At 46.9% G+C, this 14207-nt stretch overlaps 1 protein-coding gene across 4 annotated transcripts in view; it reads left to right on the top strand.

The window, feature by feature from the left end:
• NGEF (neuronal guanine nucleotide exchange factor) overlaps positions 1–14207 on the top strand; it is a 95830-nt gene that overhangs the window by 65482 nt on the left and 16141 nt on the right. For all 4 annotated transcript variants that reach the window (XM_081051778.1, XM_081051780.1, XM_081051779.1 and 1 more), the window contains one exon: positions 941–1233. In XM_081051778.1, the coding sequence (XP_080907904.1) occupies positions 941–1233 (293 nt within the window). The remainder of the gene's footprint in view (positions 1–940; positions 1234–14207) is intronic.

Genomic DNA, 14207 nt, shown 5'->3' with positions numbered 1-14207 from the left:
GCAGAGCTGTCACAGCCTTTCTTCCCATCCGTGGGCCTCCTTAAAATGCAGACAAGAGTGACTTGCCTGAGTTCTCTTGGGGCCTCCCTCTTGCCCACAGGACAGAATGCCACCTCCAGGGCACAACAAGCAGACAAGACCCCTAGGGTCTGACCATCTCCTCCCAGCCTCACTGCTGGCAGGATTCCTGCCCCCCCTCTCCAATAGTCCCTCCCCCTTCTCCCTGGGCTGGGACCCCCCCTTGGTTTCTGCTCCCCTGTGTGTGAAGAGATAATTGCTTCACTCTGCAGGATGTCTGACATGGGTTTTTCCCTATGGAGGTGCCACCTCTGTGCTGATTCATATGCACCCCCCGAATCTCCTTGGAGACTCTTAATGCATTTATTTCAAGTACAATTGCTCAGGGAAGTAGGTCTGCAACTGTGAAGGCGAAAAAAGAGTATTTCATTTTTGAATCCTAAGACTGAGGAAATACTGGTTTTTCCTTCAAAATGAGAATTGACCACTCCCAGTTCACAAATGAATATACTTGAGTTTTAATATGGAAGCGTTTAAGGCTGTGGGAAACGTCCTGTGGGATACTGAACGTAACTGAGACATCTCCATCCATTTTGCACACGCTGGTTATTAACACGTCGAGTTGTAGATTCCTGTTTGCCAAGTATGTGTGCTGAAAGCAGATATTTGTGTGGTTAGATTTTGAATCAGTTCAGGGATTTTTCTATTCTTTGTTGAAAAACCTCATGCATGCTGATCCTTCCCAGGAAGTGAAGACATGGTAGAGTCCTTGGCTGAAACGCGTGCGGGTCTGGCCGTCCTGGTGTGCCGCTGGGCAGAGCACCTGCCCTTGATAAGAGGACCATGCCTCGACTGAGTGATTCGGAAAGATCTGCATCTGAAATTGTTTACTTCTCTTCATTGCAATTCTGTTTGATTCCAGGGCTCCTGTATCAGGAATACCGAGACAAATCGACTCTACAGGAAATTGAAACCAGGAGGCAGCAGGATGCAGAAATACAAGCTGATGCCCACGGTTCCCCAGCCAGCGAGGAGACTCCAGAGGAAGAAGTGGAAGAAGAGGAGCCCGCCAGCTTGCCAGAGAGGAAGGCTCTGCCCCAGATCTGCCTGCTCAGCAACCCCCACTCCAAGTTCAACCTCTGGCAGGATCTCCCTGAGATTCAGAGCAGTGGGGTGTTGGACATCCTCCAGCCCGAGGAGATCAAACTGCAGGAGGTAACGGGCGTCTGGCGCGGAGATTACTTGGAATGGAGGGGTGTTGTAACTGGTGTGGGTTGAGGCCCCCCTCAGCAGGCTCACCGAGAGAATGATTGACAGGGTTCATCCATCCAGAATGTGCAGGAAAATTCACATTATTTCACAGGCAACAAAAAACACCTCATAGGCTAGCTCAGTCCCCCTGCTGTGTTCTCAGCATGCTCGGTTCATGCAGCAGTAGCACTGTACTCTTCACCCCCTCCGTCATTATTCTGGGGTGTTTCCTGGCACATGTGGACACTAGGTGATGCTTAGTAACTGTGACTGAGAAATCACGCCAGTCACTGGTACTTTACTTCTCACTCACAGTCTTACCCACTTTATTTTGCAGTCTCCTGAACCGCAGATGAGTGGGGGCTCTGAAAGAAAGCGATGGGCATGCCCGCCCCTCCTAACTGGTACAGAGGGCTGGGACCCCCTCCCGCGCCCCTCATTTGATGGTCCTGGCGGATTAGGCTGAGGCATCACCTGGAGGGCCTCATGGTTTATTGCTAGCAGGGAGAAATAACCAATTCCAAATGAGCAGTGACAGTAATGAGTAACTAAGAAATCTAAGTGTTCGTTTTAGTTGAACAACAATTCTTTGGGTATAGAAGGAATAACTGTGTTAGAGAGAGACAGAGGTATGGTCCAGACTCAGGTGCGAGACTGGGCAAAGGAAATGGTGAGCGTGCAAGTATGTGTTCATTGTGGAATTTTAAAAGTGGGTAGAGAGGGGGAAATGAAGAGATGGGGATTTTCCAATTTGTTCTGTCTAAATCCCATCATCTGTCTCCTCTCTCCCGCATCCCCTCACCTGCTCCATGAAGCCCGTACTTGAACTTCCTCGTGGCAGTCCTGACACACTGTGTTCTGCCTTTCGTTGATGCCCAATTACGGACTCCTGCACTCCATTCTGTAGACACATTTGCACTTCTCATTCACTAAAAAGGCACACAGTTAACGGCCGCGTCTGAGAATACTTCCTGACCAGGGTTGTCTGGCTCTGACGCGGGTTATCCCATGATGCATTGGCTTCTCGGGGAGGCTTGATAAAGCTGATTTCTGGAGGGTTTACCTGTGTCCTGACCCATAGAATCAGGAGAAATTGGCTCTAACTTTGACACCTTTGGGGCCGTGAGCAGTGATTGGTAAATGACTGTATCAGGAGTTTTATATGAAACTTCTGATGTAAATGATGTCTAGTCATCAGTTCCTAATGAGGAGACATCAAGAAGCCACTCACCCCACCTGGAATAAAGATGTGGGGTGAGGGGCGTCTCCACTGAGGCAGGTGGAGCTGGGCTGGGAAGGCTCGCCAGGCTTTGCCCACTGAAAGCAACCCTGGGGAAGGTGCCTGAAGCCTGGAGGAAACCCCTGCGGTTGGTCATCCCGAGAGACCAGGGGCTCCCCCAGCCACCACAACGCCACCATCCCTAACTCTGACTTTCACAGAAAAAGAATTACACAACACGACTTTGCATTTGGCTTCTTTCACACACTGTTACCACCTTGGGGCCATTTGTTTTCATCCTCAGAACAAGGAAAAGAGACCAGCTTTTCCGGGAATACTTATTTTTTACCTTGATAATTAGGGAAATGAAGGTTTTAAATACTTTGGGAAGCTTAGAGATAAACCCTAGTAGAACTTAAAACATGGATATAAACCTTCTACAACATAAGCAAAGCTAAAAGGAGGGAAAGTAGGGGCCTTGTAATAAAGGAAAGCGAACAGCAAAAAAAAAAAAAAAAAAAATACAGAAAACAAATAGCCTAAAATAAGGTGGCAGAGTTAATAGCAAACATGTCAGTTATGACAATGACTGTAAATTGCTTAAATCCTCCTTTGAAGGACAGCAATTTTCCAATTGGCTAGAAAACTAAATCCACTCTATTGTCAGACAGTAGAATTCGGGGCAAGGAAAGTTACCACAGGGGACGAGTCATTTTTGTATTGTTAAAAAGATCCTCTACATTGATAACGGTATCACTTTAATTTTAAATGTTTTAAAATTAAATAACCAACTCCTTAATATATTTTCATTGTTTAAGACGATGCGAATCATGCAGATGTGTGCCGGCCTTTTCTTGGCTCCCGGGTTCTCCCTGGAAGAACGGTTATATCTGCTTTAGCTCTCCTGATAGTGTCATCGTGCACCACCTGATTCGGCGTTCAGACACTTGGGAAGGCTGTTAAGGGCAAAATCCTTGTCGGTCTTTCTGATGTTTCCCCATGTTTTACACTTGTTTTATTCATCAGCCGTTGGTTTTGGTTTTGGTTTTTTAGCAATTGGGGGTTCCTGGACTCTTAGAGCTTTCAGCTTAGTTTCCATAAGAACACCTCCCTTTGCTCTGAAAATTCTTTAGTTGCTATCACGAAAGGACGGAAATGCATAGCAAGTACAAATGGCTTGAGTGAGTTGAAGGATGAACGGAAGGGACGCATGTGGGGAGGGAGGCGTGCAGGTGGCCTGATGAGTGTCCTGCTGCTCCAGTGCTCAGCTCTGATCCTCACATGACTTTGCAGGACACAGGGCGGTTGAACTTGGCCCTTGGAGCTCGGTTAGGAGAGTGCATCTCTGTGCTGCTGTGAGACCACTGCTGGGGGAAGAGGAATAGCTGGTCAAAGGCGAAGTGTGTTTTCCATAGTGGTGAATAAATTGCCGTCCAGAAAGCCAGTGCACGTTTCACAGGACTCTGGCAGTGAGAGAGTGACACCCTCCCAGCCTTGTTAGCAAAGGTCTTAATTTTCGCTCGAATCTGTTGGTTGAAAACATCATTCCTTGTTTTAACCTGTCTGCTCTGATGACTTGGAAATTGAGCATCTTTTCATATGTTTACTGGCTGTTTCCATTTTTTTGTGAATTGCCTGTTCTGTCGTTTGCCCTTTTTTCTCTTGGGCTGTTTATATTTGTCTTCTTGATTGATAGCAGCTTTTTATACCTTCTGAATGTTAAATTTTTTTATATGTTTCAAATGTTTTCTCCTGCAGTATAGTTAGGGGAGGTGAGGTGGCAAAGTGGTTACGTGTAGGGGCACTGGAGCCCAACTGTCTGGGTTTGTGTATCAGTTCTGCTACTTCTTAGCTGTGTGACCGTGGACAGGTTACTTAACCTCTCTGGTCCTCCATTTCCTTAGCTATAAAATGGGCACAGTCATAGTACCTGTATCACTGGGTCGTAACACACAGAAAGAGCTGGTGACAGGCTGATCCAGAGCTTACTTTCCTTCCTACTTTGTTCATGGTATCCTTTGTCACATAAAAATCTTTTTTCCATTTTTATAAACAATATGTCAGTCTTTTTATTTACTTAAACCTGTTCTTTTGGATGTTGTGTCTTGATTAGGATGGCCATTCCCAAGAGGTATATTGATAAAGAAAAGGTAACTATTATAAACTATTGGGAGCTAGGCCCCAAGCAGAGCACAATTTGTCAGAAACATGAGCAGGAATTGCCATACATACTATACAATTTCTATAGGTGTGGGATGTAAAGGGATATGAGGAATCTGAAGAAAATAATGAGGTTGACAAAGTATTTTTACGGACCTTTGTACTCTCTAAATCTGCGCTGCCCACTATAGTAGCCACTGGCCATATGTGGAGAAGGGGTGGAGAGGAGAAGAGGTGTCAGTTTCTTATCGAGTGAGACATACACTTACCACACAACCCAGCAATCCCAGTCCTCGGTATTTACCTAGAGCAGAGTCTCCACAGCAGCACTGTTGACGTGGGGGCTGGATCATTCTTTGGGGCTTTCCTGTGCGTCGTAAGAGGTTTAGCCGTATCCCTGACCCCTATTACCAGGTGTCAGGAGCACCCCTACCTTCAACTGTGACAACCAAAAATGACTCAAGATTTAGCTAAATATCCCCTGGGAAGCAAAAATAGTTCCTGGCCGAGAACCACTGCCCTCGAGAAATAACTTGTGTTCACACAAAAACCTGTACATGAATGTTTATAGTAGCTCTATTCATAATTGCCCCAACTTGGAAACAACCCAGATGTCCTCTAACAGATGGATGGATAAACAAAGTCTGGGGCATCCATACATGGTACTAGTCAGTAATAAGAAGAAGTGAACTAGTGATACATACAACTTAGTTGAATCTCAAAGGCGTCTTGCGGAGTGAAAGACACCAGAAAGGTTACCTACTATATGATTCCATTTATATGACATTCTGAACCAGACTAACCTACGGTGACAGGGAGCGGATAAGTGGTTGTCAGGGGTGAAGGGTGGGGGAGGTGTGACTAGAACAGCTAGCACAGGTGTTTTTGGAGTGATGGCATTGTCGTGTATCCTAGTTGTAGTTTTGGAAGATTCTATACATGTGTTAAAATTCATAGAACTCTATACTCCAAAGTCAATTTTACTGTCTGTTAACTTAAAAACTAACGCATTATAGAACGGGTTGACTGTCCTCATGTTGTTTCACCCAACAAAATAAGTACTCTCTTCCTCCCCGCCCCCCCAAAAATAAAACATAGATCTATCTCACTGTGAATTAAGACAAAAAAAAACTTACATAAAACATAAGAAAATCAAATTGGGAGATACATTAAAAGAATAACTGAGCATGTGTAAATTAATGTAAAAATCATGTAATGCTTGGGACCAAAATTTATCCTATCAATAGGCCAGAGGAGAAAAATACTCATCTTCAAAGAGGTTGAAAAGGGAAGTAGTACATCTATTTCCGTCTAAACAAAACTCAAAAGGGTCCTTTCTGACATTTACAAAGAATATCTCAGGAATATTCATAAGGAAAATTTCAATTTATAAGGAATACAATTGATAGGAAAGCCTATATACAAAATCATATTTAATGAAGAATTGTTGGGGCCGTGAAGACAAGACAGTGATGCTGGAAGTTCTAGCCAGTGCAATAAGACAAGGAAAGGAATAAGAGAGAAAGCCATAGAAAAGGAAAGTCAGAACCACACTTATTGCCAATGATGGTTGCCTACTTAAAAATCCTGAGGCAGTCCAAAGTACTGGATCCAATAAGGCAGTTCAGGGAAGTGGCCAATTATAAGATAAACATGCAAAAATCAGTTGTTTTTTTTGTATGTATCAGCAAAATCCACGTTGCAATCAATTAGAAAGCTCTGTTGATAAGAAAACTATGAGTACCAAAAGGAAAATAGGCAAAACATTTATCATAGAAAAAATGCAAATGGCCAGTGATTAAATGAAGAAAGGAAAAAAAAAATCAAGCTCACTGGTGATCAAAGAGGTATCCCTTTGATTAAAGCAACCTTGAGAACAGGCATTTCAAAATGGCAGAGACTTTTAAATTTAAATATATTTAAAACCCACTGTTGGGGCATTTTTAAATGAGCGCTTAAACACAGATGATAGGAAGAGTATAACAATATTTGTATCAAAATCCTTACAAGAATTTGTACACTATTTGATGTTTCGATTTCTAGAACTTTATCTTGAAAAATAATCAGAAATGTGCACAAATATTTATTAGGATATTCAGCAAAAATTAGGGGAAGATTCTGAGGAAGAAACCTAAACGCCCAATGATAGGGCAATTGTTTAGTAAGATAATGTACCACTATACGAAGACACAAACTTTAAAAAACATGTTTTCAAAGAATGAAATAGGTGAATATTTATGACATATTAAGTTTTTAAAAGGCAGGATAGAATATTACATTTATAGTAGCGTGTGCATAGACGATAAAGATATTTAATAAATGATATTTTTGTCATTTCCAGTGGAACAGATAAAGATAGTTAAATAAATTAAGATGACCTGACAATAAATATAGTCACGTGCAGTAGTACTGTGTTTCCCCAAAAATAAGACCTAGCCAGACCATCAGCTCTAATGCGTCTTTTGGAGCAAAAATTAATATAAGATCCGGTCTTATTTTACTATAAGACCCGGTCTTATATAATATATTATATTTATATAATATATAATATATTTTACTATATATATTTTTATATTTACTATATATAACTATATAAATATATATATTTACTAATATATTTTATATATATTTACTATATATAAATGTAATATATTACTTATATATTTTACTATAAGACCCGGGTCTTATATTAATTTTTGCTGCAAAAGACACATTAGAGCTGATGGTCCAGCTAGGTCTTATTTTTGGGGAAACACGGTAAGTAACATGGGCACACGACACGGGCTTCTGACTTTTCATATGTATTTTAAGGAGCTTAATGTGAGTTTCTATTTTGTTAATATCTGGCCATGGGGCAACGACACTGGCCCCGTTCAGATTTTATGCTCCAACTCAGTGACTTCAGCATCAGATCATCGTTTCATGTGTCAAAGCAAGTCAGGCAACTTGTACCGCCAGCTCAGGCTGTTGGTGAAACGTCATTTTTTCATTAGCTACAAAAGCAGCAGGTCGCAGTAATTAATGTTCACACAAGGAAAATACCCCCAAATGATGTCCTTTTGTAGGCCTGGCTCTTAATCAGCCATTGAAGAATCAGGATTTAAGAACAAAATCGTATGTCTTCCTCCTCCTTTTCAAAGTGAAAATTAGGTGACTGAAACTGGAAACTATCGTCTCCGATGTCGTGTTGGACTTTCATAGTTTAGTTTTTGTTTTTTAACTCCCTGTGAAGCTCTGGGTTTCTGCTGTCCTTTTTGGAGTGGTGTTTGGGAAAATAATTAGACATCTATTCTTTCAAATTGCAAAGCTGGGGAGGTGGCAGCTGTAGAAAGGGCAGGTGTTCAAATGAGGGAGGGCTGGGGCTTCTCTAGAAAGTAGTGGAACACAGAATTGTCCTAAAAAGAGAATACAAAGCAAGGAGGACAGACTGCAGTGGGGGGTAGGGGGGAGAACAGCCACTGCCACAGACAAAACATCGGCTAGCACTCAATACTCACCACTCCTGACACTGGTGTCACTGGTGTCAGGAGACACACAGGAACCTGGCGGTGCCATCCCCTGCACAGTATCTGAAGCAGTCGCTTGGCCGCTGGCATGGATTGTGTCCCCAGCATGCATCAGGATTCTGCAAAGGAGATAGAAAAAGACAGACTGGCTACAGCCCCTAATCTTGTGAGCTGGGTGTGCAGAGCTTGAAAAATGAGCAAGGAATGATATTTTGAGTGTCTCCAAGGAAACAGGGACACACATACACTCATGTGGGTTGTCCTGCCCAGCTGGCACTTGTGACGGCACCGCCCCAGCATGGCCAGACAGCACTTCCAGCTTTGTCCTCCTGGGACGAGAAGGGAGGGAGCCCGGCAGGTGCCCTGTGTGGTCCTCCCAGGGGCTGTAGCCAGTGATGGTATAAGTCGCAGCCCGAGTCTGCTCCATCTCTGATACCAGAGCTGCACTTTTGTTGGTTTTCCACATATTTTCACAATGTAGAACTTAAGTGTACTTTAGTTTTTTTACCAAAAGAAAACTGTCCATTTTAGAAGGAAATTACTTCAGATTTTTCATATGATATGTCTCTATTGAAAAATTACATTATGAGTGTTATTTTATTTACCAACCCTTATTGAATCGTACATACTGTTCTGTTAGGATAACCCTTAACAAGTCAGCCAATTAGTCCCACACTGGGAGGGAACAGGGATGTTTGCCCCCTGATTTAAGGTGGGCAATTGCCATCGCCCCAAACACCAGAAAGCGCCTTTCTATTTGATTTAGAAAGCAAGCAGCTGTTAACTGTTTTAGCAAAGTGACAAAGTTAGCATTTATCATTTTTAAAATGAATCTTTTGGATAAGTAATTTATGCACCTGATAGAAAGTTCAAAAAGAGCAATTTTATTTTGACAAATGTGCTAGACTGTAAATTATAGTTCCTTGTGATTTTAATTTGCGTTTCTCTGACAGTGAGTGAGGCTAAGCATCTTGGCAAGCGTGTGGCTTTTAAAATGCTTACCTATTTTAGTTAGTATGGACTTGTTTTGTATTATCTTATTAATCAGATCATCTTAAGAAAATGTAATACTTGGTGCGTGGACGTGTGAGAGCTTGTGGAGGCCTGGGTTTGGGCTGCTGGTGCTTGGGGGCTGCGTCAGGCCCCCCCAGTGTGTGCATACATGGCTCACATTTAATATATGACCCCTAGTCCCACAGCAATGCCCGGAGGTAGTTGTCACCCCATGTGACTGCCGAGGCCCTCCTTGCATTTTTTGCAGCAGGTCAGGGCACAGGTGTGGGGTCGGACTTCATCACTTCTAGTTTGTGGAAGAAGAAAGATACTCTAGAGGCTTCTTGACTAAAAGCCTTTTCGGAGTTACTTCTTTCCACCCTAATGCCTGTGGGGCATGAATTCCTGTACTAGCCACAGAAGTGACGACAGCTTTGTGCCTTTGCAGTCGGATGATGGGGGAAGCACGGTCCAGCCGAGTGGGGGCACGAGTCCACCAGGGTGGCTTTGCTGGCACGGGAGGACTCTGAAGGCCCCAGCAGAGAGCAGCTTGGCCTTTGATGGGAGGGCCTGGCCGCCCCTTTCTCTGGCTCCTCTGACACCCTTCGGAGGGGGGCCATGCGGTCGTCCCAGCACAGACAGCTTACCTGAGCGCTGGGCGGCCTCAGGCTCTCAGGGCTGCATCCTCGGTGACAGCATATCTGTGTCCCCAGCATCGAGCCCAGCTGCAGGAAGCAGGTGGCTCTTGGTACAAGTCTGTGGAGCAGGTGAGCCAGGAATGGCTGGGCAGCAACGTAGACCCTGGCTCCTGGTGTGTGGTCTCCTGACCCACGATCTGCAACAGACCAGAGTCAGGGCTTGTCATCTCGGGGTCCCCAGTGCCCGGCAGTCCCCAGCTCCTAGTAGGTGCGGAGCACACATTCGGAGCATTGCGTTTGCTATACCTGCTGCACCAGGGGCCAGGCCTTAGTAAGCCCTCCATGGATGTCAGACATCCAGACCAGCAGGAGCCGGGAAGGAAGGATGAAGGCCAAGTGAAAACTGACCGGGAGGCAGAGGGGTCTGAGAGCTGAGCCACTGGGTGGAAGTTAGGAGTCGGTGGGCGTTACTACCACCTGTATAATCCATCAACCAGACACCAGGGCTGATTCACAGTTCAGTGCTTGTTTAGAGGTGTTCCTTAAACAAATTTACCAGTAAACACCTACTTGAAAGCACCACATAAAGCTAAAAAGATGATTAAGAACCTGGAAAGAGCCTATGTGTGAGAGCCTAGCGTGAGAGCAAGGGGACTCCTACAGAAACACCAGCAGGCCAACCTGTGAGGACATGGGTCACTGGCCTGGTACCACTGGCCTCTGGGCTCACGGGAAAACCTCAGTGCTTGTGTGGAAGGTCGTCTCATAGAGAGAGGTCAAGGCACGGAGCCCTGGAGTAAAAAGGTGGGGACGCAATTTTGTGTTTGCCGTTCATGGACTATGTGGCTTCAGCACTGAAGTCTGCCCAGTGGGGACAGTCTGGGCCACCTCCAGAGTTGTCTTGAGGACCAAGTGAGGTGACACGTTGGAACTACTTCGCGTTATGCCAGTCGCATGTTAGGTGGAGAGAACAAGGATGTTATGGCCACCACTTACCAATTAAGTGCCACATCCGACCATATGTCTCAGGCAGGAGTGTAATGACTAAGCGAGAATGGCAGCTAAGAGTTTTCTGACACTGGGGAGAGAAGGGTGCATCGATCTGGCAAAGGGGCAGCATGGCAGCACGTAGCCGCAGAACCAGTCTACACTGGCCTTGTCCTATTTCTGACGAGTTTCAGACAGAACGGAGTAAGGCCACAGATCTGGCAGCTGGACAGTCAGACATGCACCCTAGAGAAAGATGTCACCCTAGAATAAGCTTTTAACAACACTAGGCTGAAATACTCCACGGAATACATACTAAACCCCCGAAACCAAACATGCACGCCTGAAAAGCCCTGATCCCCCAATGTCTGTGCACCAGACCTTACGCTAAAATAACGTATCTCTAGAATATGCATAACTTACCCTGCTTTTTCCTTTAAGTGGAACCCCAAAATCCTCGGATGGTAGACAGATTCGAATTTTGCCTCCTGCCTCCTCGGTTGACTTCGCAACAAAAGCTTTTTCTTTTCTCAGAAGCCAGGGCCACCATGTGGGCTTCTATGCAAGTCGGGCAGCGGCCCTGGCTCGGTAAACAAGCAGTTCTGGCAAAACAGTCTTTTTCTCCCCAATGCAATTTTTTCAGAAGCAGCACATGCTGTTTTACAGATTATCGGTGAATGGTCGTCAGTCTGGTCCAAGCCTCCCCAGTGATACAGGGGCCACGGCGAGAACATCTCGTTCCTCTTGACTCTGGTCGTGGACCTCCTTTACGGCAACTTGGAATAATGTCCGACTTTGCCTGGTTCCCTGAGAGCTGTGTGTCCTGTGTCAGGAGGGACGCCCTGGGTCACCCTCCAGTCCGTGATCTGGTCGGATGGGTCAGATATGTTGTTTCCTTCTTTTGGAGGAAAATCTAAATTTACTGAGAAAAATATGTTCTTGGAGCTGGGTGGAAATTCAGGTGGTGCTCTGGCTGCTATGACAGAATACCTCCGACAGACATTCTTTGTCACAGCTCTGGAAGCCGGAAGTCCGAGACTAAGGTGCTGGCAGGGTGGGTGTCTGGTGAGACCACCTTCTCACTGTATCCTCACATGGCCTTTCCTCAGTGTGCACATCTCTTGTATGTTTTCCTCTTCTTACGAGGATACCAGTCACAGTGGATCAGGGCCCCACCCTTATGACCTCATGTAACCTTAATTACCTCTTCAAAGGCCCCATCTGCAAATGCAGTCACGTTGGAGGTCAGGGCTTCAACATATGACTTTGGGGGGCACAATTCAGTCTATGACAGGTGGGAAGCACGGGTTACCTGAGATCTGTTCCATTCATCCGCTCAGATGGGAGCTCAGACCCACTGAGGACACTTGGTCCTAGGAAGAGCCTGGGGCTCAGGTGGAGGTCACAGGGCCTCCCTGGGACCCTGGGGGTGTGGGGTGCTGTGCTGATGACACACCAGACGACAACAGTGTGGCGAGGTGACATGCAGCTTCAGTTCTCAGTCACCCCGCACAACAGCACCCTAATAAAGGAAAGGTGACAGCATCAAAGACCGTGGTGAGCCATTAGCACCGAGATCGGGGGAAGCCGGAAACCGTATCAGAATATAAAGCACCACGCAGGGGTCCCCAGAGAACCCAGAACTATGAGAAGGAGGCAGTGAAAGTAAGGAGCGAGGGAGAGAGCTGTGCAGCCTTGAGCTTTGCTGGCGCTGGAGGAAGGATGCACTGATACCAGTGGGACCGTGGGGTGCATGTGGAGAGCGGGTCGGGGGAGTTTGCCGCGCCGGACAGTGAGGGCCCATGTTGCACAGTGACATACAACACAAGTGAATTGTGTCAATCACAGGAAACTCCGGGTCGGTACACAGTGCTTCAGGAGCAGTGCCGTGCTCCATAGGACCGATTGTCAGCCTCCCTCCCACAGAGGCAGGCGGTGTTTCCCCCCGGACTGGTCCTGGTGGCCCTGCTTCCTCTTTTGCCCCCCTTGCTGATGGGTCAGGGTCTCCTTTGTTTCTTCAAATGCATTGCTCGGACAGGGTGGTCCGGGAAGGCCTAGCTCTGCGCCACTCCAGCCCCGAGGCCACCTGAGATCCCTGAACCCCAAGAAACCCCCATGGCCTGTCCTGCATTAGGAGGGTTCCTGGTTCTGTGTATCTCTGGGGTGTCTTCCATGCAGCAGGTGCGGTGGTGACCTGGGGTCTGAAGTCTCAGAAGTCTGGACTCCTCAAGGAGGGGGAGACACTCACCAGCTGAAGCTAAACCCACATATCATCTGAGACATTGCACGGTGATGGTCCCAGCTGGAGTGCCAGTGATTCTTCGGATGTGTTGTTTCCTTCTTTTGGAGGAAAATCTAAATTTACTGAGAAAAATATGTTCCAGTGCTTCCTGAGCTTGGCGAGGGAGGCCGGTGGGGAGACGGGCACGGCTTCTGGTCCACATGCCAGGTTGGGAAGCATGAGAACACGTTCAGAGTCTAGGAACAGCAGCCCTCCGCGGACTCGTGAAAACAAAGCTGTGTGGCTCTGGCCCACTCGGCTGAGCAGCCATCAAAGGGGATGGACTCAATGTGAATGGGAGCCCGTTGCCAGCCCCACCGCCCCTGCTCTCCACCTCCTCTCCGAGCCCTGAGCCCGTGCCAGGAATGGGCTTTCTGGTCTTAGTTTGGAATCAGCTCCACTGTCACCTCCTGAGACAGGCCCACTTCGATCCCTCTGGCCAGGGCACCGTCCATGAAGCACAGTCTGTGAGGACAATGCCCAGAGGCCGGATAGATAATGACCCCAGACATCTGCCGCCTGCCGGTGCTTTGAGATGGGCCGGCTCTAGGCCGAGCGCCTTCCCCTGTTCCAATTTTACACGTACGGAAACTGCGGCTTAGCAGGATGAAGGAGTTCTCAGGACAGATCTGGCTAACCCCAAGGCCAAAGCCTTGGCTACGCTGCTGCCCCACTGCCTGTGGTGGAGGCCAGGCCCGTCACAGCCCTCGCCAATGGCAAAGCCTGGACTGGCCTCTCTGAAACATCCAGAGTTGATCTGTGAGCCATTAACACGGAGGATGTCACCCTTCGCCAAGAGCCCAGACTGCAGTGGGCTTAGTCGTCGCAGAGGCGGAAAATCAGGAGGAGGAACGTGATTATTGGCAGGTGTCAAATGGAATAGTCAGGCGCTCGGAGGGCCCCTGGGAGACCGAGCCGTGCTTCATAAACTTCCGCTCAGTCTCCCTGAGTGTTCCCGACACAGCAGCCCTGTGTGAACCCCGATGGTGGGGACGCGGGGCGCTGTGGGTGGGGATGCAGGTGCTGGTTTATCAGGGGGACTCCCTGTAGTAGCACACACACACACACACACACACACTCATACACTCACACGCACAGACATACACGCTCACACACACCTCTGCTCCGTGGCGTCTCTGGCCCCTGCCCTGGGG

Source organism: Rhinolophus hipposideros, assembly GCF_964194185.1.
Source record: "Rhinolophus hipposideros genome assembly, chromosome: 6".
NCBI lineage: Eukaryota > Metazoa > Chordata > Mammalia > Chiroptera > Rhinolophidae > Rhinolophus > Rhinolophus hipposideros.
This window is presented reverse-complemented; position numbering and strand designations above follow the sequence as displayed.